The sequence below is a fragment of the Gigantopelta aegis genome, chromosome 9 (genome assembly GCF_016097555.1).
Source record: "Gigantopelta aegis isolate Gae_Host chromosome 9, Gae_host_genome, whole genome shotgun sequence".
NCBI lineage: Eukaryota > Metazoa > Mollusca > Gastropoda > Neomphalida > Peltospiridae > Gigantopelta > Gigantopelta aegis.
The window spans coordinates 67,789,813-67,816,541 of record NC_054707.1 but is presented as its reverse complement, the minus strand read 5'-3'; the positions used below and the strand labels follow the sequence as shown (position 1 = coordinate 67,816,541).

Sequence of the window (26,729 nt, the reverse complement as noted above, 5' to 3'; positions counted from 1 at the left end):
TAAAAACCACCGACTGACACAACGAAAGATACCTTATATACAAGTTAATAAAAAAACGTTCTGTATTTATGAGCCAACACCTAGTTTAACTTGTTCACGATTGTGTAAAGGGGAAAAAAGTAACAAAACTCAAACCATGACTACAGTGGTTAAACTTGTTATCGTTCAAACCACCACCACCACCACCGCCACCGCTACTGCTACTGCTGCTGCTGCTGCTGCTGCTGCTGCTCCTACTACTACTACTACTACTACTACTACTACTACTACTACTTCTACCACTACTACTATTACGACTACCACTACTGCCACTACTACTTTCGCGCATTAGACAGGGTAGCGGGTTTCCTCTCTGAGACTACATGTCAAAATTATCAAATGTTTGACATCCAACAGCCGATGATTAATAAATCAATGTGGTCTAGTGGTGTCGTTAAACAAAACAAACTTTAACTTTAGATAGGGTTTGTAACAACTCGTTGTACGTTTAATGGTATCAGGCTGTCACTCTTGTAATATTATTTATTTCCATCAATCGTTCCTTCTTGAAAACGAGATTTCGTATAGACAAGAAACGCAATAAAACGACGGGTCTTCCTTGAACCGTAACAAAAACACCTTAAAGCAAACCACAAACGAAATCTCTCTCGGCTAGACTGGTCCTCGGTGACACCTTCGTTATGAAAGCGGAAGTAGTTTATGGTTTATTAATGGCGACAGCTGTCGATCAGATCTTCCTATGCCTACTTGTTATAGTTCTTATGATGCATCTCAGAAAGAACTTGATCCCCTTTAACGCCCACACTTGTGCTTTATCTACTCACTGTACTCAAAATCCTGAACCATGGATTATGATTTTGGATAAACACGATTTAACGGCAGACTCGAAACTCCAATAATAGCACTCTGTGGCTAGTTAGATATTTAAAAAAGAAACACAATAGCTGTTCAGTAAATGAAAACGGATAATCATTACAATTATACCGTGATGCAAACAGTGCATGACAAAACACCACGTGCAGATATAAGTGCATAGCGATAAATCGTGATGCAAACAAGTGCATGGTGAAATACTTTTGAAAACATTACATTTAGTGTATCGAAAAACATGTATAATTTGTACCAGGTTATAAACTCAATGAATGGTGAGAGCGGGAGAGAGAGAGAGAGGTCAGACAGATGATATTTCTTACCCACTGGACAGGGTTATCCAGCTTTTGCACGGTGCTAAAAAAACAATCTGCCTGACCCTAGGGCTGGATAAATCTGTCCGACCCGAGGGCTAGACGATTTCTACATACGCGTGACGTCATAACTCATGCTTTACAACGATTGATGTCATAACTCATGGTTTTCAGAATTCTGTTTGCCATTTCACGTTGTATCATTGTTTAAAAAATATTTAAACAAATTAATGTTTTCAACTTTATATTTATTGGTAAGTTGTTACATTTTTATGTCGTTACATGAGGTGGACTATATTTTCCCAGCGTATGATTAACTGAGTTTGTAGGTAAAATGTTTACGAATCGTTCTACAATAAACAAACCGTCGCTTAAAAAATTAATGTTCTGTTACTGAAATTAAATAGGCATGAAAAAGAATCAATCACCGTTGTGAGGTATAAATAAGGCAATTCCAACCCTCGGGACAAAATGTTTTTGTAAGGGCCTCGGTAAACCTCGGCCCTCACTAAAAAACATTATGTCCCGAGGGTTGGAATAGCCTTATCTATACCTCACAACGGTGATAGATTCTATTAATATATATATATATATATATATATATATATATGGCCAAATCCATGTAATTATCCCCATAGGACCATTTTTAAAATCGTCATATACAATCAAACTCTTTCTGGCATGGGAAGGAAGTATCTCTGGGGGATGTAAACCTAATAAAATAGAGTTTTATTTACATGTTTGGTATACAACACTTCAAAATCATTCCACAAACTGATTTCTAAACACGTGAAAAAGAGCCAAACTTCATACCTTATCCATGAGATTCTAATAAAGCCTGACATTTTTATTTTATACCATTAAAGAATAGTTATTGTTGATACTTTATCATGAGAACATTTTATGAATGTCAGTAATTTACGTTTTTTTTAAATTTGACCATAAATATGTAGCCCGACCAATGTAACACCCGTAACGGAAAAAGAAGCAAGTTGTGTTATATTATTTAGTTTTGATGGTAGAAACACAATATTTTATTTCTTCTTTATTTTCTTGATTACTATTAATATGAAATGAGTTCAGGAATTATCTGTCAAACTGAATTGATTTTCCAGCGTTACGGGTGTTACATATTTGAAACGTTACGGGTGTTACACATTATGTCATTTTAAGTTTTTACTTAAGTAAAATCATAAAAATCCATTTTCAATTCATAACTATGTATAAATGTATATAGTTGTTTGCATTATTGTAATATTAAATATTTAAACACTCAAGATAGTCCCTTTAACGACAAGGCAGTTTATATGTCAGTATATTTTAATGTTTCTTTCAAATTATGTTGTTTTGGTAAGTCCTGAAGGTGACACTTGTCAATCATTAAAACTTTCAAGTAAGGTTTGGTCACCAGTGCAGCTGCATGCTTGATGTCACCAGTGTCAAAGTGTCAACCAAACACCTGTGGTGAAATTGATAATGATATATAATATTCACTATTACACCGACTAGCATACAGAAAGCACCATTCTTCCAGTGACAAGCTACATGTATTCAAAGTAAGTACCTATTTTATAATAATAATAATAATAATAATAATAATAATAATCAGTTTTAAGACATTTTTTTTAAATGTTACTAATTCACCTATCTCCCCAATAACAGTTTCTAACCATCATATTTCTTGAATATTTAATAATTATGATTGATTTTCAATTTTCCTTTCTGAATGGGGAAGACGACAATCAGTGGAGAACACAATACATTATAAATTAAACCTAACATTTCCTTTTTAAAATATTTTAAATTTTACTTTTATATTATGGTACTAAGGAAGCGGGATCTAGCTTAGTTAGTACAGCGCCCGCTTGAGGTGCCACGGTCGCAGGATCGAACCTCCTCCGTGGATGTCTACCATTGGGCTTTTGCCCCCGTTCCAACTAGTGCTCCATGACTGATATATCAAAGGCCATGGTATGTACTGTCCTGTCTATGGGAAAGTATATATAAAAGATCCCTTGCTTCTAATGGAAAAAATGTAGCGGGTTTCCTCTGACTATGTGTCACAAAAAACAAATGTTTGACATCCATTAGCTGATGATTAATACATCAATATGCTCTAGTGGTGTAGTTAAAACAAACTTTAAACCAATCTACAACTAAAAAACATTTGGAGTTATATCAAGTATTAAAGTCTACTTTGCCTTTTTTCAGTCATGCCACCAAAGACATCATCTGAAAGAATAGCTACATACCGAGCAAGAATTCGCAGCGATCCCAACAAGAAACTTGATTATCTCAACAAGGAACGAATAAGAGATAAAAGGAGAAGACTGTGTAAAAAGGCAAATGCATCTGATAAAGAAATTGAAATGCGACGACAACAAATTAGACAACGTGTGAAGCTCTGCAGGCAACGTCAGAAAGACAGACTGAATAATTTGGTAAACGAACAGAATGAGGTGCCAGTATACAAATGTGCACAAGCACTTGGAAAAGCAGTTGCACGAGTTAAAGCCATTCTTCCAAAAAGTCCAAGGAGGCGTAAAAGTGTTGTCGGCCAGTTGGCTACAATTGAAACTTTGATTCCGAAACCTACATCCAGCCACAGATGTTCATAATTGCCAGATGAAACCATCAGTCTTGTCTGCAGATTTTTCGAGGGAGATGATATCTCACGACAAGCCCCGGGTAAAAGGGATGTTATCAAACAAGAAAAAAAATAAAAATTCAGAAACGCCACCTGACAATGTCAATCGACGAAGCGTATTCATGTTTCAAAGAAGATAACCCTGCAGTCATTATTGGGCGTACAATTTTTTTTTGAACTCCGTCCTATTCACGTGCTTCCAGCAGCCGATATAACAAAAAACCAGTGCCTTTGTTTATATCACGAGAATATCATTATGATTTTTGATTGTCTGTCCAAGAATGCCTCAAATATGTTTCATCCATATTCACAGGATTTCATTGCTCGGTGTGTTTGTGATGCAACATCAAATACATGCATGAATAATGACTGTGAAACATGTTGTGATGGGGGAACTATTTATTGGAGGCTGGGTTTGATCCCAGTCGAATGGGGGTCATCCAGAATAACCCGAGATCTATGGGTATGTAAAACCCTTGTACCGCTTCATGGTTCATCAGGTGGGTCTAGGTTGAAGCGCAAATAAAGATCCCTTTGCTAATCAGAGAAGCCATGACTTCAGCAATCTGGTACTGTAGGTGACGCTACCGTCGTTAAACATTTCTTTCTTTCTTTGAATTGAAGTCACCAGTTAACCCAAATCATGAAGCTTTCGTATCAGTGGGTCTCAGTTTGAGAAACAACTTCAGCAGGGTACTGTAGGTGAAGCTATATGTAAAGAAGGTAAAGGGAGCTGGCGTCATTCTTTTGGGAAGTAAAACATGTAACTGATCACATGCAATTCACATTGGAGAATTATACCTGTGTGTATGCTGACGAAATCCAGTCTTCTCACTGGCATCGGAGACAAGTTTCATTATTCACATCCGCTGTGTGGACTGTTGGTGGTATGAAATCGTGTGTGTTTGCTAGCGATAATCTCACACATTTTAAAGAAACTGTTGTTGCATATATTACACTTCTCATTCACAAAGTTTTGAAAGCAAACCCTGATATAACGATAATCCAAATATTTAGTGATGGAGCATCATCACAGTTCAAAAACAAATTCATATTTAGATTTCTGACGACAATCAAGGCAACACTCGGCAGTGGAATGGAATTTGTTTGCTTCTTTCCATGGTAAAGATCCCGTTGATGGGATTGGTGGTATTGTTAAGCGTACTGTTGAATGCTGTGTTCGAACCCGCAAAGTGATTGTACAGGATGCAAATTCATCTATTAAGGCTGCAGAAATGTGCAATATCAATACTGAAGTTGAGGAAGTAACACAAAATGACATGGATCAATGTTTCAAAAGATCCCCTGTACGAGACTTGTGGAAGTCGGTCAATGCCATCCCCAAGATACAGAGTATTCACTCTTATACAGCCACAGATAAGTCAACCATTGTTTGCCGACAAACGTCTACGGCTATACTTTAGAAAGGTCATAAATTCCATGGTGAATACAGTAATGTCCTCTACTCTCAGTATAAACAAGTCATTTTTTGTTGGTGATTATATTAATAAAACTATCATCGTTGTTTTGTTTATGTATCTATATAAATATGTTTCAATAAAGTTTATATATTATTTAAAAATTTTCTTTTTCTTTGATTGAATAAAACCTTTTTTATTAGGTTTAAAAATGACACGCTTACAATAATCGAAATATTAGAGCTGAAATAGATGGCATGTTGCTTTTAATACGGCGGACAAAAATGTAACACCCGTAACGTAACACCCGTAACAGTTATCACTGTGCATAATTGACTTAATATCTAGCAAGCAATGAAACCAGGTTCTATTCCAGTAATTACCTAAGGCCACCTACCCATATGATACAAGGTTTATTAAAATTACCCATACACATCACAGGATTTTGATAAAATGTTCTTCTTGAAAAAAGATTTGTCCATTTAGTGTAACACCCGTAACGGAAGTTGGTAGGTCTTTTAATTAGTACATAGAATGTTAAATGTTAAATATTTTATGGAAGTTGGGAGAGAAACATGTTACATTGTAAAAAAAAATAATGGGGAGAGTGATACAAATAATATTCTCTGCAACTTCACTTTAAAACATTTTACCCCCTCAAAATGTAACACCCGTAACGATAGATTTGACCATATATATATATATATATATATATATATATATATATACTATATATATATATATATATATATATATATATATATATATATATATATATATATATTACATTTTCAGTACAATCAAGTATGTGATATTTTTCAGATCACATAATTTAAGAATTTGATAACTTTGCAAATTAGATGCAAATTAATCGAGGTCACGGTACTAGGTTTATTGACATTTAAGCAATTGTACTAGGGTAACACTCCATAAATGACGTATGTATTCATATTCATCAAATAAAATCATTTCAATAGCAATTTGACACTGAAAGCTGTCCAGCGTTCAAAAAACAAAAAACGTTATGCACTAGTTACTTTAATGTAAGGACATCTAAAATGATGTTATTCGAGTTTGACGTAATCTCCATTAAAAAAGACACCGAATATCTAGTGATACTGACTGGAATTAAAGTACAGTTTACAAAAACAGACTGCATTAAGCTTGAGATTATATGATAAAGAGATTATTACCCTCGTGTGTTTCGGTATCGTCAATATTATACATTAGGAATAAAAATAATGTATTATGCTCGTATAATACAATCTCTCTCTCTTTCTCTCTCTCTCTCTCCTCTCCTCTCTCGCTCTCTCTCTCTCTCTCTCTCTCTCTCTCCTCTCTCTCCTCTCTCTCTCCCTGCTCTGGGGTATATGTATGTATGTGTAATATATATTATATATATATATATATAATATATATATATATATATATATATATAGTATATATATATAGAGGGGGACGGAGACTTACAGCAGAGAGAGAGAGAGAGAGAGAGAGAGAGAGAGAGAGAGAGAGAGACACACACACACACAGAGAGAGAGAGAGAGAGAGAGAGAGAGAGAGAGAGAGAGAGAGAGAGAGACAGAGACAGAGACAGAGACAGAGAGAGAGAGAGAGACAGAGACAGAGAGAGAGAGAGAACCGGTTGGCTGAACTTGGCGCTACTACTATCGAAAAATTAATAAAGGATCTTGCACTTTTCCATAGGCAGGATACTATATTTATCACAGTGAGGTGTTATTAACGAAACATTCCTTTCCTTGCTGACTACGAACTCAGCTTTCGTGCTCATGGCCCACCATTACTGTTTGTAAACGTACTCTAATGCTAAGCTTGTCTTTAACTACCAGTACTCAGATTTGGTGTTCACAGGTCCTCAGTACTGATTGTAAAAGTACTCTTGGGCAAAGCTTGTCTTTAAACCGATTTGTTATCCTTTCTCACTGACACTCATTGATTTTAAAACGCAAACAAATTATCGATACACAGACCGAGTTCGATTTTCGTGCAACGAATACGACACGAGTAATTAAGCTGGTCCCAGACGGCGAGACTTGTGTATTACGAATACCACTTGCGTATTGTGGCTGTCACGCTTTGCAAGATGAAATATAAATATCATCAACAAGATTCAATTTTCGTGTGTCTACGTCATATAGGCCGACTCTTATTTCCCTCGGAAAACATCAGCGCCTATTGTTATTTACCGCACCCCTTCGAATGACAGGAGTTATACATAACGACACGACAAACGGTTGATGCTGGATAGTTTATATCAATGTATGTCTGGACATTCATTCATGAATTCATTTCAACTTATTTTCGTGCTTATATTCAATTAAGGTTCAAGCACACACCTCAATATCTAGGCTGTCTGTCCAGGACAGTGGGTTAGTTGTTAGTTGTTTGTGAGAAAGAATAGGGTGTAATGGTCTTACACGTACCCACTGAGTCATTAAAACTTTCTCTGGGTGGGAGCCAGTATCTACCAGCCTTATGTCCGATGGCTTAGCCACGACACCACCGAGACCTGTTGTCTGGACACGTAACTTGGGCTAGTTATAGGACAGACTGGTTAATGGTAACAGATTTTAATATAAAATATAAATAATAAATGTATATATGTGTAAAAGCGATACATACTCATTTCTGTGAAAATTATTTAAAAATTAAAACAGAATCCGTCAAAACACAAACTGAATACTAGAATTTAGCGAAACGATATAAAAGTGTGCAATCTTGATACTTCTCGTTGAAATAATGTATGATATACCACGTTAAAAATCACGAAACTGGCACCTAATCAACCAACAAACTGACAGATTATACTAGTATGCAATACTTGTAATTTGTATCTTCGTGATAATCTGTAGAATGATTTACCGAACACCAATATAAAACAAAGAAAAATCACACCAGACATAACCAACTGTGTTGGGGGGGGGGGGGGGGGGGGGGGGGGGGGCAACTGAGTAGTTAATAGTCTAAAACTTAAACGGTTAAGAAGAGAATATAATTTTATAAAAAAAAAATCCAGATTCTTTTTGTGTCCCCATCCACGTTAGCTACGGCCCTAGCAATAAATCAAATAATGTACATTTATTCTAATGGCCATTTACTTCGTAAGTCCTAAGATCTGTAAATTCAATAGGAATTATACAAAAATAGCACACACAAAAGAGGACAAACCTATATTGTCATCGTGGAAACAGAGCACAATTTTATTTAATTCAGCCGTTCCTTTTCATTTACTAATAATATATTTTTATGAACTAGTAATGGATTTTGATTGAAATTAGATGTTTATCTAATTGAAAACAAATTACTGAGTAATCAGTAGTTATATGCCATTTAGGATTATTGTAATTTTATTGATAACTGTAAATTAACCTCATTAGCCTAATGGGTTTATCAAACAGTAAGAAGTAAACAAATTACTCATATTTAGTACGCAGTATAATTTGATAAAAAAACGTGATGTCCGAGAAGAAATTCGCCCAACCTGTCAGTATAAACATTGATTAACGACCAATTCCTGCAATTGGCTTAACAGGCCTGTAGAAACGGGACCCCTTCCCCACTTAAGAACGAAAATGTAAGATGTTTTTTATTTTTATTATTCTACTCTAAATAAATAAAAATTAAAATCTGGCTTGTGCCACCCCGTTTGATTTTGTGTCCCCCACCTCTTGTTCAGATTTCGTTCTTATGGGCCTATATAACTGTAAAAAAAAAACAAAGCCGAACAGTCATATTGAATTAAAATGTTGTTTCTAATTTACCTAAAGGCTGGTTGCATGTAAACGTATCAGGGCCCGTGCTTATAAAACTTTTATAAAATCCAGACTCAATCTCAAATGACGTCACACTGATACATTTTGTATGGTGTTGTCATGCCATTACTGTCTCAGACTCTATTAGAGTCTTTTTACCATAGTTTGACACCCAATAGCCGATGTATTTGTCGTGCTGGGATGTCGTTAAACATTCATTCATTCAATCATTCATTCATTCCATTAGACTCTTCAGTGTAGACTCTAAATGTTGTGTAAGCACCAGCTTAGGCCTACATTCTAGTTTTACACCGATTGCTATGCTTGCGATACGTGTACGATAGTTTAAATTGGTAAAATTTAATTGGCTTTTTTTTTCCAATATCAATTCTGGAAAGGTTTAGTGAATAAAATATCAATAGAACGAATGAATAAAAACATTCATAAAATAAATATATTATTAATACAGTATACTAATGGGCGTGCATTTATTAAATTTTTTTGTTTGTTTCACTGAATCTTACTTTAGGTTAATTCATTATTATTTTGACTCTTGATTGCACAGTTTTGCAATCAGCAGTCGGTGATTACGATTAATAGTTAACCCGTCACTTATAATGACTTTGAGCTCACGGAAGTGCGTCACGCTATGACGTCACTCACCTCGCACGTGCTGACTGCTGGCTCGCCCTTGCGCAGACGATCAGCCACAGTTTTGGGAATCATCTGGTAGAGCAGGGCGTCGGTTCTCTTCATCTCGGCATCCAGTTTGGCCATACTCTCCCGCAGCAGACGACTCTTCTGCTGCTCCTGTCAAACACAAACAACAGCAACAGGCTAGCTTACTCCTCATCTCAGTGATGGAGGACAACAGACTGGGTAATAATGTTATCTTACATCCACACCGACACAAAAATATTATAATTACACAACTAAAATATATTATGTACATGTTTGTGATGTGTTGTTCTCTCTCTCTCTCTCTCTCTCTCTCTCTCTCTCTCTCTCTCTCTCTCTCTCTCTCTCTCTCTCTCTCTCTCTCTCTCTGTATGCGTGTGAGTAATTTGATTAGGATTCAAATCATTCTGTTAAGAACAAAAAACGGAAGTCACGTGACATGTCCAGTCAGTGATAAGGAACTAAAAGATGTAACATTGTCTAACATCGAAACAGAAGATAACTGACAGTTCTAGTCAGTGAGATTGACATTTAAATACAAAATAAAAATAGGAAGTCATGTGTACAAAAATAAGGCCAGTGTAAATGAATTGTTACAATGCTGTAAGGACGTCTAACCTGATCTAAGGCCAGTGTAAATGAATTGTTGCAATGCTGTAAGGAAATCTAACCTGATCTAAGGCCAGTATAAATGAATTGTTGCAATGCTGTAAGGAAGTCTAACCTGATCTAAGGCCAGTGTAAATGAATTGTTGCAATGCTGCAAGGACGTCTAACCTGATCTAAGGCCAGTGTAAATGAATTGTTAAAATACTGTAAGGAAGTCTAACCTGATCTAAGGCCAATATAATGTAAGGACGTCTAACCTGATCTAAGGCCAGTGTAAATGAATTGCTAAAATGCTGTAAGGACGTCTAACCTGATCTAAGGCCAGTGTAAATGAATTGCTAAAATACTGTAAGGACGTCTAACCTGATCTAAGGCCAGTTTGAGTTCCACGGACTGCTGAGTTCCCGCCAGAACGAGGTCTCGACTCGAGTCGTGCATGCTGAGGTCGTTGATGTATAGACCAGCTTGGAACATATCGTCCAGGCTCTCCATTCTAGAAACAGTTGAACATTGAACTGTGTTTTGTTTAACGACACCACTACAGCACATTGATTTATTAATCATCGGCTATTGGATGTCAAACATTTTGGTAATTGTGACATTTAATTTTCAGAGGAAATCCGATACATTGTTTACATAATTAGCAGGGGATATTTTTCACTGACAGGACAGCACACACTTTGGCATTTTGGCAGTAGTCACATAGCAGACTTTGAAAATGAGATGAATGTCATTTAATGGGCACAAGATATTCACGCAAAATTGTGACAAAAGTAATGGTAAACAGTTAGTTGACAAATATTGTTGGAATGTTACACAATTTTTTTTTCGTAATAAACCAGAAAATATTCATATAATTATTACTTTGATACACCTTATTAAAGAAACATCCATGGTTGGAATAAATGGACAGGTTACACTATCGTCTTCGTGTCATATGATAACAGAAACACCGGACTTGGTCACAGCTTCATGGGACTACATCGCTTAACGCCAAGGTTATGGAACTATTAAAATGAAACTTTAGATTTAGGTTGTATTGAATTAAAATGTAGGTTGTGAATTTTTGTCATGATTTTCGTGCTTTATCCAATTAAGATTTGAACATGTTGTTCTGGACACACACGCGCGCGCGCGCACACACACACACACACACACCGACATACACACACATACACACACACACACAAAACACAAACACACACATACACACAACACACACACAACACACACAAACACACACAGACACACAAAACACACACACGTGCTATTTGGATTCTGATAATGGGTTTCCATTGGTATTGAAAGAAAAGTCAATGTTGTGGCCTTACACTTTCCCACTGAGCTGTTAACACCGTTCTCGTTGGGAGCCGGTATCGAGATGCCAAGCCATTACCTACCAGCCTTATGTCCAGACATGGCTTAGCCATTATGCCAACTAGGCCAGTTTTGATTGGGGTTTTGAGTTGGGGCATATTTAAAGTGGTCATCACCAGACCCAATAATTCAAATTGGCAGTTCAAACTGGATTTTGCTTTCAATAATTTCGATCATGTTTTCTAAAATCCTGTTTTAGCTATTACACACATTAGGAATACCAGAAACAGATGGTGTACACATATTAATATTATATGGAAGAAAATGTAATTCATATCCAGTTTTATTCATAAAAAGCCTTGTTAGCCGGGGGCATGTTTAAATGTCTGTACAGTCAGGAATGTCCCTTTAAGAGTCATGACTGCCATTGCTTAATGACGTATAATGATGAAGAAATCACTTTAAAATATATATCTAGGAGTGGTATAACGTATTTATTAAAATTATACTGATGAATATATGACATTTTGTTCCATCTGACACTAAAATATAATATCCATAATTTCAAAACTAAAATGCCTATGGAAGACAAAGCGTTAATCAGAGAAAGAAGTTAGTTAATCTAGATTTCAAATATGTTTCTTGGTTATGAAAAAAACATAGGTTAATTCAAAGTTCCCTCATATACTTTTGACAGAATGTTGCATTGATTCTGTTAAGCTAACATCTTTGATTTCTATCAATGTCCGATACCAAAACTATTTAAATTTCACTAAGTCGAAATGGGTTAATTAAGGAATTTGATATGCAGCTCCTCCTGCCTCATACAAACCTCTATTACTTGACTTCCCAGTATGAATGACTTAAAAGGAATACAAGGGAAACGTTTCAAACTAGACACTAAAACTAGTATTTTGAAATATGCCCGTTGTGACAGAGGTCCGCGGTCATTGGCTGCGTCGCGAGTCTAGCATTGTCTAGTCACTTTGTCCTGAAAGCTCAATGTGACATAAACTCGTTAAAAGTGGCGTTCGTGCCGCCAAGCCATCTATCGTCGGAAACAGGGCAGCTTGCGACTGATCGATACACGTAATCGTGCTTGAAAACTATACCTGGGCATTGAATTTGAAGAGAAAATCTATTACTTGAAACAGTAAAACATTTGTTGAAGGAGTTCTCTGGCAATTTACAAATGATCGAATCATAGTTAACAGACACCGGTTGTTAAAAGGATTTTCGAAATTAGGGCTACGTGCAGGTTCGTTGTCGTCGTGGCAGTGTCAGAGGCCGGGACAAGGGGGTGGGGGAGGTGGAACGTGCCTGAACCTTTTGAGGATAGTGGCACGTAAATAGGTTTCCACTACGCCCAGGTCTGTCGTTTTATACGTTATAAAGGTATACGGTATTTACATTACTGTTTTGTCAATGAAAACAATTGCTGATAAAATACCTCTTGCTGTTTTTTCCGTACGAGTAGCTCCATTGCACTGGTAACAACATATATATATATATATATATATCTCTCTCTCTCTCTCTCTCTCTCTCTCTCTCTCTCTCTCTCTCTCTCTCTCTCTCTCTCTCTCTCTCTCTCTGTAACTATCGTTTTTAGCCTGAGTAATTATAGAATTATATAACGTTAACTAAACGAACTTTGGCGAGCCGAGGAAGATGACAGCGTTCCACTCCAACATGAACATCATCTGACCTTTCAGCAGCAGATGATTCGACTCGTGCAAGTTGTCGGCAGACGTAAACTTGCTGTCTGAAACACAAGAAAAACATGTGTTGTCAGTGTCTGAAACACAAGAAAAACACGTGTTGTCACTGTCTGAAACAAAGAAAAACACGTGTTGTCACTGTCTGAAACAAACAAAAACACGTGCTGTCACTGTCTGAAACAAAGAAAAACACGTGCTGTGACTGTCTGAAACAAAGAAAAACACGTGCTGTGACTGTTTGAGGCCGGTCAGTAGAACAATTGAACCTAGACACTTTTCATTTGAACTTGAATATTTTTATTCATAAAACCGTTATAACTAAAGGCTGTTTTTACACGGAGCATGAAACGAATCTAATTCAAGTCAAGAAAAAATATACAAAATATCCTGTATTAATTTATAAAGTCCGCTCCAATCTTCCATTAGGAAAGTATGTACAACAGACACAAAAAAAAACACCCCAACAAAAAAACCCCACCAAACCATCATGTATGTGACGATACCAGGTTTCTTGTGTCTGATACTCATTCATACACCACAATAGCAGCTGATACACAATGTAATGTAGTGTCGTTCAACAAACATTACTTTCCATTCCATAATTTAATATAAAAACCCGAGACAGTAAGCTAGAAAGTGTTATCGAATTCCTGGTTAATCGTGAACAGTTATTTCGACGACTACATTCGAAATGATCGAATGTCGACACGATGCCGGGGATTTGGTCTAGAAGGAATACATCGACGTCGTAATCTTCTCTTAAAGTGCAAAAAGAGTTCTCTAGGCGAGGCTCAGAGAATAGCATAAGAGTCATCACTTATGCGTGATAAACGTATTCTATCAACGTGGCGCGTATTTAGATTTTCTTGTTCATCAGAATTGTACTTTTAAACTACTGACCTTAGTTTCCGAGGAATCTACCTGTCTTTGTTTCCTATACGATTACATTTGAGATATTAAAGCCAGGTCAACCAATGACACGATGGAGTTGCCAAAATTAAAACTTTAGGCAAAGGATTGTAAGTAATGTGTTAAGTCACGGTAAAAGAAAAAGAGGTGTAATTCCGAAAATATTTACTCTGCCTAATAACAAGGGTCAATGGTTTCAAAACGTAAAACGTATACGGCTTTTTTCACCCTCTGTTTTTTGTTTTCCCTTCTTTCTGGGTTTTTTTTTTCACTTTGAGGTCTTTCGGTGATAATTTTTTTTCTGTTTGTTTGTTTTGCTTTTTCGCTTAACGATCCTTACGTTCCGCTTAACACGGTTTTTTGGAAATTGCAATACAGGTGCAGAAACATAAATCAACGAAAAAAAGCGTGGGAGTTTTTTTTTTACTCAACATTTGTTAGTGGGGCTCTGATTAGAGTAATCTGTTGAGCTACAATACAGCCTTAATTACGTAAATACATTTACAAATTTGTGAGGTTTTTGTGTGGGTTTTTTTTTCACATTGTAGACATATTTTTTTATAAGTAACTAAGGGTATAATCGATTTGAGAAAAAAGGATATCCAATAAAATAATGTGCAACTCTTTTAAAAATAATTGTAAAACTCATATAAAAACACATTATTAAGTTCTAAACACACACCAATTTGCATAACATTCGAAAACAAAAATCTACAAAAATAGAATGTTTGTTAAAAATTAATTTTCAAACCGTAAAAGCTATATATCATTTATTACAGAGGGATGAAAGCAAATGCTTGAATTTCAAGGCAATTGCACCTGGATACTTACTGTTATAGTAAACAATACACAGTACACCGAGACTAGAAGAAGAACTGCGCGTGAAAGGGTTTTTAATGTTCTACGAATTGATGTTGTTTAAAAATAATTCGAGCAATAGTTCTCTGTAAAATACCATTCCTAGCTTGAAGTATTATTATATGCACACCCGTGTGCGCCTTCAGACATTCAGATGTTTGGCGCCTGTACTGACGCGCTCTAAAGTGCCAAAATCCTTGTACAAATGAAGTTGGAACCATATATCTTGTGGTCAGCAATCAGTTATCATCTTTAGACATACTACCTCACAGAGATTCATAGTGTATACCGTATTCTAGAATCAGTCTTGTGCACAGATATGCAACTGAACATGTATATGGTTGATTCGAAATCGTCATATATCTAACAGCTTCTGTTGTTCATTTTAAAAAAAATTATATTGTTTTACTGTATTATCGGTGAGTCAATTTGTTTAGAGGGCGAATTGCCTTAAACCGTGATCATGTACTATGTTTGTTTATTGACGAAAACAGACTGTAGATGTATTTTGCATGGTCAATATTGCAAAATATTTGTGAAATCTTCCAAGTCTGATATGAATATTGCAAAACATTTTTGAAAACATTCGTCTGATATGAATATTGCAAAACATTTTTGAAAACATTCGTCTGATATGAATATTGCAAAACATTTATGAAAGCATCGAACAGTTACGAATATTAATTTTCAAAACATTTATGAAAGCATCGAAGAGTTACGAATATTAATTTCAAAACATTTGTGAAAGCATCGAAGAGTTACGAATATTAATTTTCAAAACATTTGTGAAAGCATTCAAATCTGATATGAATATTGCAACAACAAAAACCCCATTGTTCAAAGCATTTAAGTCTGATATGGATATCCTTGAATCATACACTACTAGATAATATTCATAATACCTGATGCCGTCTTTTGCGTATCCTCACAGGAAGTAGTTTGCCAATCACGGCCCACAGGCTCCTTGGACAATAACTCAAACACGTTATTGGTGTGGGACAGGATCTGAAACAATAGACAAGACATTACTACAATGACTTCCACAATGTTAAAGGGACTGTCCTCAGTTTGTTGCCATTGTTAAAATGTTGCCGACTAACAGACGTTTTAATGACTAAAATTGCATATTAAATTTTTAAAATGTTGCCGACTAACAGACTAAATAGCTAAATTGAAGATTAAAAACCGTGTTTCTGCATAAACCATCAATGGCTGTATATTAAATGTGCTTCTGATCGTCTTGGTGTTCGTAAAAGGTCAAACTTCATTTTATTACTAATACTAGTATATATGTTTGTATATGTTTGTATATGTCTGTAGTATATACGTACGAAATTACCGAGAGGTCAAATCCAGTTTGTGCTACTTTAAAACATTAGGACGACAGAAACACACTGAACATTCAAATACTAAACAAGAATCCATATTTTAGTATGCAATTTTCATCGTTAAAATAGTTTACTAGTCGGAAACAACTTAAAATGGCAGCAAATTCAGGAAAGTCTCTGCAATATAAAAGTAAATATAAATAATTAATAGGAACACTTAATCAAAGACGATAAACACCAAGATGATTTTATAATACTATATTACTTCTGAAATTAAGTCATTTGAAATTCCGCATTGTCGTTAATGACATAAACGTTGATTTTAAATTAGCTGTCATATATAACTCGTATGATGCCCGGTGTTCTACTACATGTACATGTAATCTACGTCAAACACATATCACTTAACTCTAGTGTCCAAACATCTACACTTTAATCTATTTAGATTCATTGTTAGACCCGGTCGAAGGATTTTCCTGGTGATTGGATATTCAGACATGGTGTCATTTACAGTCTGTATGTACAATACACTGGACGTTTACAGTCTGTATGTACAATATGGTACTCGGTGCAAAATGTATAACTTGAACTCAACGACCTGGTCGCTCACTTAAACGGTAAACGTTTTGACCTACTAGTATTGATCTAATATTTCACAACGCTTCGTGTTTGACAGGGGAAGCGCCTGTTGTTCCTTGGTGACGTCATCGTGTTGTACTTCACACAAAGCCCTCATCGTGAACTTGAAACAATAACAGCGGTGGTAACACACGCTGGCATATACAGCGCCATATTCAGATGAAGCGCTAGCGGTCGATCACTACACTGGTTTTTGTGCATAACGTTATGTGAATGAGATAGGTCAGAATAGGATGAACACCAGTTAAATTTGTTCGCGAGCGCTCTGCCCATGACTGCCTGAAAGAGGCGATAAGTCGTGGACAATTTGACTAGGGCTGTGTTTGGTCAGACATAGCAAGAAAATGTTCTCTAGAGTAGTTCACGCACTTCATGTTAAACCTAATGACTACATCTGGAACCAGTCAAATAGTTCGCGAACGTTAGCGTTGTTTGTTGTCGCTGAACGCAGTTTCCATCCATAATCAATTTAGCGATCGACCGCGAAAATCCCCCCACCTGGTTCAGATTCCGGTGGAAGTTTTGGTGCCCTCTTGCACCTGCCAGTAAAGGCGGTCCTTTCTCCCAACCACCCAAACCCTTTCCTGTCCTGGACGGAGAAAATCATGCGCTACAACAGCTTGCTCTGTGTGCACGTAAAACCCTCTGACCTGACCGCACAAATTCCTTTCCGTGTTCAGCGACAGAGAGCGACGCTAACGTTCGCGGACTATTTGACGGGTTTTGATCAGGGTACGTCCCTGTAAGGCCAGATGGTAGTACTAAACCAAATAACTTCCGGCTGGGTCAAAGTTTTCCCTTCTTTTGATAGAGAAGTGAACACCACAAGTCCTGTGATTGGTTATAAATGTGAGTGTGTTGGTTGTAAAAAATAATAGTTTCATCTGGGTAAAACAAATATGCAATTTTATTTCATCTAGTACCAATATGTTAAGTAGCCTTGTGCTTGAAACATGTATGGGGTACCTATAAAAAAAAGTACTCGAATTTTGTGCGGAACTAGGGTAGTCATAGACGCTACCCGTTATCTCAGAAACGAGCAGCTTGACCCCCCAATTTTTTTCTGATTCACTTTAAGTGTGAGAGGTGGTAGTATTTATATTCGTGGCGTTTATGTCGGTTGATACGTTGCAGGTAGGAGTTTTAGCCACATATGTTACTATTGTCGTCTATGGGATTTGATTTGGTAGTATACACCCAGATGTCTGTTGATATATTTACATCTAACGGCGCTCATATCTTCCTTTCCTTGTTTCTATCTTAAGAAAACTTATTTCATTCATTTCATTTCAACTTATTTTCGTGCTTATATCCAATTAAGGTTCAAGCACGCTGTCCTGGGTACACATCTCAGCTATCTGGGCTGTCTGTCCAGGACAGTGGGTTAGTTGTTAGTTGGTTAGGGGTTAGTGAGAGAGAAGAGGGTGTAGTGGCCTTACACCTACCCACTGAGCCCTTAAGAACTCTGGGTTGGAGTACCGGTACCGGGCTGCGAACCCTGTACCTACCAGCCTGTAGTCCGATGGCTTAACCACTGCGCCACCGAGGCCGGTCTTATTTCATTAAGTAATTGACTTAAATAAACCTTTTGATGCGGGAGACTAGCTGATACTGACGTTCACCTTGCGTGCGATGGGCTACATAGGCAACCCTTGCCCACTGATCCGTTACGCTGTTTTTCACAGTTCAAGCCAATGCTCGAGACGACTGGTGTATATTGTGAACGGCACATGCTACATTTGAAGCGACACTTATCCCTCATTATGTCATTATGACAGATTAAGCAACAAACATAGCCGTATGTGCTCCCATTGTGTGTGTGTGGAGGGGGGGGGGGGGGGGGGGGGGGGGGGGGGGGGGAGGTGGAGGTTTGTTTTTACTTGAATTTAAAGAAATTTTCTTAATCTGAATACCAATGTTTATTCATATTTGCATTACCACCAAACAGCTATTATAGTGTTCCAAACGAATCACTACCCATTTTACATAGATACAGACAACTAATATTGTGAGTAGAATGATGGAAATACACGGTAAAACGTTTACAGGCCATCTCATTTTGCTCAAACGTCTTCGTTGTTTTTGCTCGAATACGAAGATTTATTCCAAGCACTGTACATGTGGATGGGGTGGGGTGGCATTTGACAGTTGACACCCCTACCCCATCCCACCCCGACCCTCTCTTCTTGTAGGCTTATAGTAACGGTTGTTGTTTTTGTGGTTGTGTTTGTTGGGGTGGGGAGAGGTGTAGATAGCTCTTGTAAGTGGCAGTGAATGTCTTGTGTAATACTCCGGGCGGGACGTAGCCCAGTGGTAAAGCGTTCGCTTGATTCGCGGTCAGTCTGTGATCGATCCCCGTCGGTGGACCCATTCGGCTATTTCTCGTTACAGCTAATGCACCACGACTGGTATATCAAATGCCGTGGTATGTACTACCCTGTCTGTGGGATGGTGCATATAAAAGAACCCTTGCTGCTAATCGAAAAGAGTAGCCCATGAAGTGGCAATAGCGGGTTTCCTCTCTCTATCTGTGTGGTCCTTAACCATATGTCTGACGCCATATAACCGTAAATAAAATGTGTTAAGTGCGTCGTTAAATAAAACATTTCTTTCTTTTTTCTTTGTATAATATTCTTTAAGTGTTTCAGTAACGTATACCGCATCTTTGACATCGCTGAGGTGCTGTCAAATGCTACGTTTATTTCTCGTTGACACTTAAAGTGATGGTCCTGAGTTTTCTGCTACAGTAACACGCTTCCGACTAACAGAGCTTTTAATGACTCAAATTACTTTTTAAATTTGTTTGCTTGTTTCGAATCTCAGTGTCTGTGGGCGGGACGTAGCCCAGTGGTAAAGCGCTCGCTTGATGCGCGGTTGGTTTGGGATCGATCCCCGTCAGTGGACCCATTGGGCTATTTCTCACTCCAGCCAGTGCACCACGACTGGTACATCAAAGGCCGTGGTGTGTATTATTCTGTCTGTGGAATGATGCATATAAAAGATCCCTTGCTGCTAACCGAAAAGAGTAGCCCTTGAAGTGGCGACAGCGGGTTTCCACCCTCAATATCTGTGTGGTCCTTAACCATGTGTTCGACGCCATATAACCGTAAATAAAATGTATTGACTATGTCATTAAATAAAACATTTCCTTCCGTCCTTCCTCACTGTCTGTATACAAAGTGTTTGTCGTCCATATCACTAAAACATTTTGTACGAACGAAACCATATGGGTCATTCTTTCAAAATGTGTCATACTGCGTTACCAACCCCTAAAATTGATAAAAGTATGAAGAATTATAGAAACATCACTTAAATATTGATTACAAACTTACAGAATTTTTTTTTTTAGTTCAAAGGCACTTAAATTTGTGAACATTTGCAAGATTTAATAGAGTGAAAACCTTGAAATGACCATGTTACAAATCAAGATCATGAGACTGAACCTAAATCAAAATAACCCCAAACTGATTCCATTCAATATTTTAACACCGTAACATGTTGCCTTTGCCAGAGTTGATAAACTATCTAAATAACCATATGTTAGATACGAAGTAGCTTAAAATAGATATAGTACAGCTGCATAGTTTGAATATTTATAACAATTGTGCATTTTGTGATAAAAGCACCAAATTTGATACATTGTAGACAATTATATTTAGAAAACATCTGGGTATTGAGCCATCCCGATTGTTGCCTCTGTTAGATATTTTTCAAAATAGCCACCAGAAGATTTCTGTTATTTTACATACCTGCTTAAATATTAATAATGTTAACATGATTTTGCATTTGAAATCACTCATAAAGTTCAATATCTCTTTAGGAATGATAAATAATGTAATTTACAGATGAAACCCATTAAGATGACTAATATATATATAAGTATGTAGTGTAGATGAGGATAATATGGAATAACTTTAAAATGTGCAGAGGTGTCGCTAAATAAACATCAATTTTGTATCTTTTTGTCTTTGCCGTTTTAATTGAATAATTCCATCAGATACAGATTATTTTATCAACACCGTAACGGTTAACATTTTGCTGTTACGAGTTTGATCAAGTTTCTAAATAACCATATATTCAACATGAAATATCTTTAAAGGGACATTCCTGACTAATAAAATATTTCTACGATTAAACTTATATATTAAATATATTTTCTTGTTTAGAATATCAGTGTCTGTATATTCAATGTGTTTCTGGCCGTCTTAATATTTGTAAGAAGCCCAAATTTGATTCTGTCTTCAAATAATTTCGTAAGTAGGAAAAAATAATATTTTAGGAAATAAAATTAAATTTAACCCGAGTAAAAACATTAGAACGATCAGAAACATGTTTAATATACAGCCACTAATATTTTATGCAGAAAAATATATTTGATATGTAATTATAATCGTTAAAAAGGCTCTGGTAGTCGATAACATATTAAAAATTACAGCAAACTCAGTAATGTCCCTTTAAAATGTGTTGAAGTGTCTTAAACAAATATTCATTTGAACTCCTATCGTCTTAGCCATTTAATTGTGTGACCATGTAATTATATTCATCTTCAAAACAAGCCAGGAAATGTATTTATAATGTAACAGTAGTCATTAAAAAGGCTATATTATTTTTTTTTAAATATCTTATAATTGCAGAAATCTCTGAACTGTCTCTGTAATGATGTCTCCACTGTTCTTCAGAAAACCTGTATGACCTCAATCTATACGTCATCCCCGAAACTTGTCATTTCTGAACGTCTGTATAGATCTGTGTAATACTCATGATATGTAGGTGAGGTGATCCATTTCTGTCTAACAACTAAATATCCGTTTACTTAACGCGAGCAAAGCTAATTTTACGTTGGTAAAGTCTATATTTAATTCAGCTCTATTACGTATTGACTAGTTTTACACTACTACCACGTCCGTGTTTTATTAATAACGTATTTTACATTTCTCCTTATACCACCAATCGGTCAAGTAAACCAACGCTCATGACAAATAAAATAACTTTCACCTGTGATATAGTTAATAATGATCTTGTTCAACGTGCGTACATACATGTTGTTATATTAACCTGTTATCATCTGTTATAGAACTGATGAGCTAACTAAAGTAATTATGTTTTATTATATCAATGATTACATCCACGACTACGACGAATGATCCACGTCACAAGTAACAGAATTCTGTCTTATAAAAGGATTTTGATTTTGAAAGAGACAACTGCTTTGTCGCTTAGGTGTCGGGGAAAAAAAGAAAAAATAATGGTATTTTCTCCAGAACAATTAAGAAAATCATTTACCTGTCATGGCTTTTGAAAACAAAAGTTAACTTTTCAGATTTTATTTAAAATAACTATTATGACGTGTGTATATATCCAGTTAAATTAGAGGTTCAAGCACGATGTCATGGACACAGATGTCTGGGCCGTATGACAGTGGTTAATAGTTGGTGAGGGAGAAGTCAGTATAGCGGTATTACACCTGTTAACGTCGCCATTATGACGTATTCTTGGTGGGAACCAGGAATGGGTCGCGAACTCGGAATCTAACAAGCCGACACCTCATAGGCCGATATGAAGGAAGGAACTGGGTTTTTTAACGACGCATTCAACACATTTTATTTACGGTTATATGGCGTCGGATATATGGTTAAAGACCACACAGATATGAGAGAGTAAACCCACTGTCGCCACTTCATGGGCTACTCTTTTCGATTAACAACAAGATACCTTTTATATGCATCATCACACAGACAGGATAATACATACCACGGCCTTTGTTACACCAACTGTGGAGCATTGGCTGGATCGAGAAATAACCCAATGGCCCACCGACGAGAATTGAGCCTAGATCGATCGCGCATCAGGCGAGCGCTGTACCACTGATATACGTCCCGACCCCCAGGCCGATAGGTTTACACTGAATAAATGAATGAATGCATGAATGAATGAATGAACGAATGTTCAACGATACCCCAGCACGAAAAATACATCGGTTATTAGGTGTCAAAAAGTATATTGTATATACACCGTATATATAAACCGGCCTCGGTGGCGTCGTGGTCAGGCCATCGGTCTACAGGCTGGTAGGTACTGGGTTCGGATCTCAGTCGAGGCATGGGATTTTCAAACCAGATACCTACTCCAAACCCTGAGTGAGTGCTCTGCAAGGCTCAATGGGTAGGTGTAAACCACTTGCACCGACCAGTGATCCATAACTGGTTCAACAAAGGCCATCGTTTGTGCTATCCTGCCTGTGGGAAGCGCAAATAAAAGATCCCTTGCTGCTAATCGGAAAGAGTAGCCCATGTAGTGGCGACAGCGGGTTTCCTCTTAAAATCTGTGTGGTCCTAAACCATATGTCTGACGCCATATAACCGTAAATAAAATGTGTTGAGTGCGTCGTTAAATAAAACATTTCTTTCTTTCTTTTTCTTTCCGTATATATAACTATTGTAGGGTTTTTAAAAGGGACTGTCCTGGACGGAGGAGCTGGCCGAGGCCGGCACCTGTGCCCAGGATAGGCGTGCGCTACGACATCTCGTTCTGAATGTGCATGTTAATCACTCTTACTACTTACTTAAAAGGGATTCGAACAGAAGGAAGGAAATGTTTTATTTAACGACGCACTCAAGACATTTTATTTACGGTTATATGGCGTCAGACATATGGTTAAGGACCACATATATTGAGAAAGGAAACCCGCTGTCACCACTTCATGGGCTACTCTTTTCGATTAGCAGCAAGGGATCTTTTATATGCACCATCCCACAGACAGGATAGCACATACCACAGCTTTTGTTACAGCAGTTGTGGAACACTGGCTGGAACGAGAAATAGCCTAATTGGTCCACCGACGGGGATCGATCCTAGACCGACTGCGCATCAAGCGAACGCTTTACCACTGGGCTACGTCCCGCCCCTAGGTTTCGATTAGTTTCCTTCAACATACCACGATCTTTGATAAACCAGTATTAGCTAAAAGTTCTAGGACGGGAAATATCTCCGTGAGTCCACTGGGGAATCGATTTTCTGATCCACAGCTCCTACGTTAGGCGAGGTCTCTACCTCTGAGTCACATTCGCAACTGCATGCAAGACATGTTTGTAATGACTGACCGGCCTCGGTGGTGTCGTGGTTAAGTCGTCGGACATAAGGCTGGTAGGTACTGGGCTCGCAGCCCGGTACCTGCTCCTATCCAGAGCGAGTTTTAACGACTCAGTGGGTAAGACCACTACATCCTCTTCTCTGTCACTAACCACTAACAACTAACCATCTGTCCTGGACAAACAGCCCAGATGGCTGAGGTGTGTGCCCAGGACAGCGTGCTTGAACTTTAATTGGATGTAATTACGACAATAAGTTGAAATGAAAACAAAATGAATGAATGAACGAACAAATGTTTAACAACACCCCAGCACGAAAAATATATCGGTTATTGGACGTCAAATATAGTTATGTATATGAATTAATTTAATATCAACATCAGGAAGTTAAATTAAAACAGTAAGAGCTACATGCAAAAGGCATAAAGTCTGCATTCATCTAACAAGTTATTTTCGTCTGGTTTTCGGTTTTGATATGGTTTTATTATTGGAATGTGAATGACGTCAAAGCGGCAAGCAGTTCGATATTTATCGTATTTCGCCAGAAGCTCCATAACTGAAGACAGATGAACAGTTTTACTCCAAACAAAACCGTTTTGCTCGCCATGCACTAAGGTTAGAAAGGTGTCGAGTTAAAGAAATGGTTCACCCTACAGCTTCGTCTGTTTTTGTTTGTTTTTTCTTCTTATGACGCAAAACAGGAAAGATCTTCAAAGTTCTGTCTTGGACAAAACTCTTTGGCGAAGTCTGAAGTTATGTCCATGGCAGGCGTGCATGCCAGGAATTACCCACACCCGACAGATTTTCAATGTCGACAATGTTGTTGGTGTTTATTTGGTTACTGTATGTTTTTAATAGTGCCTTATGTTACTGGTGTGTATTTTTGTTAAAGGGACATTCCTGAGTTTGCTGCATTGTAAGATGTTTCTGACTAATAAAATATTTCTACGATTAAACTTACATATTAAATATATTTTCTGGTTTAGAATATCAGTGTCTGTATATTCAATGTGCTTTTGGTCGTCTTAATATTTGTAAGAAGCCCAAACTGGATTTTGTCTTCAAATAATTTCGTACGTACGAATTTTGGAAATAAAATGAAATTTAACCTAGGACAAATATTAGAACGATCAGAAACACGTTTAATATACAGTCACTGATAGTGTATGCAGAAAAATATATTTAATATGTAATTACAGTCGTTAAAAAGTATCTGTTAGTCGATAACATCTTAAAACGTGCGGAAAACTCAGGAATGTCTCTTTAAGTACTGTATATAGTTAATGCAAGGTTTAATGCTTTGTAATCATGTCACGCTGTGACGAAATGTTCTCTGGGTGCTAAGATGCATAAAATCAATATCAGGATTTAGTCAAAATACAATAACTTCAGAACTACTACGACCACCACCACAGACACCATCAACTAATCTGAAACAAAACCGTAATACGTGATCAAGGCCGTATTTCTGCACAATGCAGAGTCAAATGGGCATTTGACAAAATAGTGCCATGAATCTCTATCTAGTGCCTCCTCTATATGACGACAGTCACACCCTGGGACATCCTTTACTGGCGATATCACCTCTTTTTTTTATCGCCACAAAGAGGACTGCCATTCCCAATTTTTTTTACTAAATCAATGCTAGCATATGCCGAGCTTACTGGAATACGTTCAGTAGTGATGACATGCGCTCATGAATCACTGTCAAAACAGTGATTAATTAAGTATTTTAAAAAGGTGAGCATACCCTGCCCCACCGGTGGCACCCGTCATGAATACTGACACCACAACTGTCAAGTCTGCCACTTCATCTAAAACGATGAACAAATAAATGTGCAAGAGTTTAACAAAGAGATGAAATAGTATGCATAAATTCAAAATATGGAATAGCACCTGCCATCATTTTGGTGAGCGATGCATCGTATTTAGTAGATATAGCCTCGAAATGTCTACCATAAAGCATTTTGAATGCTCTCAGGAGTCCCTGTACTGGACATCATAATCCTGATTGAACAACTTCTGTGCCAGAATGATATGGCGTTATTTGAAATCTGCATACAATGAAGATGTCCTAAAGGCATACTGTCACGGATTTAAGGACCTTATTTCTCTAAAATGGATAATAAATAAAAATTGCTGAAAACCAAATCTAGCTATCGCATCACCTTAACTGAACCATGATGGAGTGCAATCCATGTCAACCCTCTCGGCAATTTTAATTTTTGAATTATGGACCATTGCCATAATTCAATTATTTTTACAAAATGTCATTAATAAATGGAGTATGGTGGTTATGAAGATGGTTGAATAAAGTACATTTAGGGACAAATCAAATTATTTTTGTTCAGGTAATACTTTGTTAGACCATTAAATAGGTCAGTGATCTGTGACAATATGCCTTAAGGTATCTTAGACGTTGTGGTATGTAAACACCAACAGCTGGAACTTAAGGTATATTACTCAACATAAAGGGAAAATTGACTATTTACCAATTGACTATTTACTAATTGACTATTGGAATGTAACGTGTTTAAATTGTGAAAGAAGTAAAACAATGTGA

The 26,729-nt window shown here is 37.0% G+C and overlaps 1 protein-coding gene across 1 annotated transcript in view; it reads right to left on the bottom strand.

Moving 5' to 3' along the window:
* Window positions 1-26,729, bottom strand: part of LOC121381713 (soluble guanylate cyclase gcy-31-like) — a 117,220-nt gene that overhangs the window by 31,734 nt on the left and 58,757 nt on the right. Inside the window, exons 2-5 of the mRNA XM_041511060.1 lie at window positions 16,041-16,116; window positions 13,277-13,421; window positions 10,673-10,802; window positions 9,686-9,832 (exon numbers count right to left, since the gene is read on the bottom strand). Of these exons, the coding sequence (XP_041366994.1) occupies window positions 9,686-9,832; window positions 10,673-10,802; window positions 13,277-13,421; window positions 16,041-16,116 (498 nt within the window). The remainder of the gene's footprint in view (window positions 1-9,685; window positions 9,833-10,672; window positions 10,803-13,276; window positions 13,422-16,040; window positions 16,117-26,729) is intronic.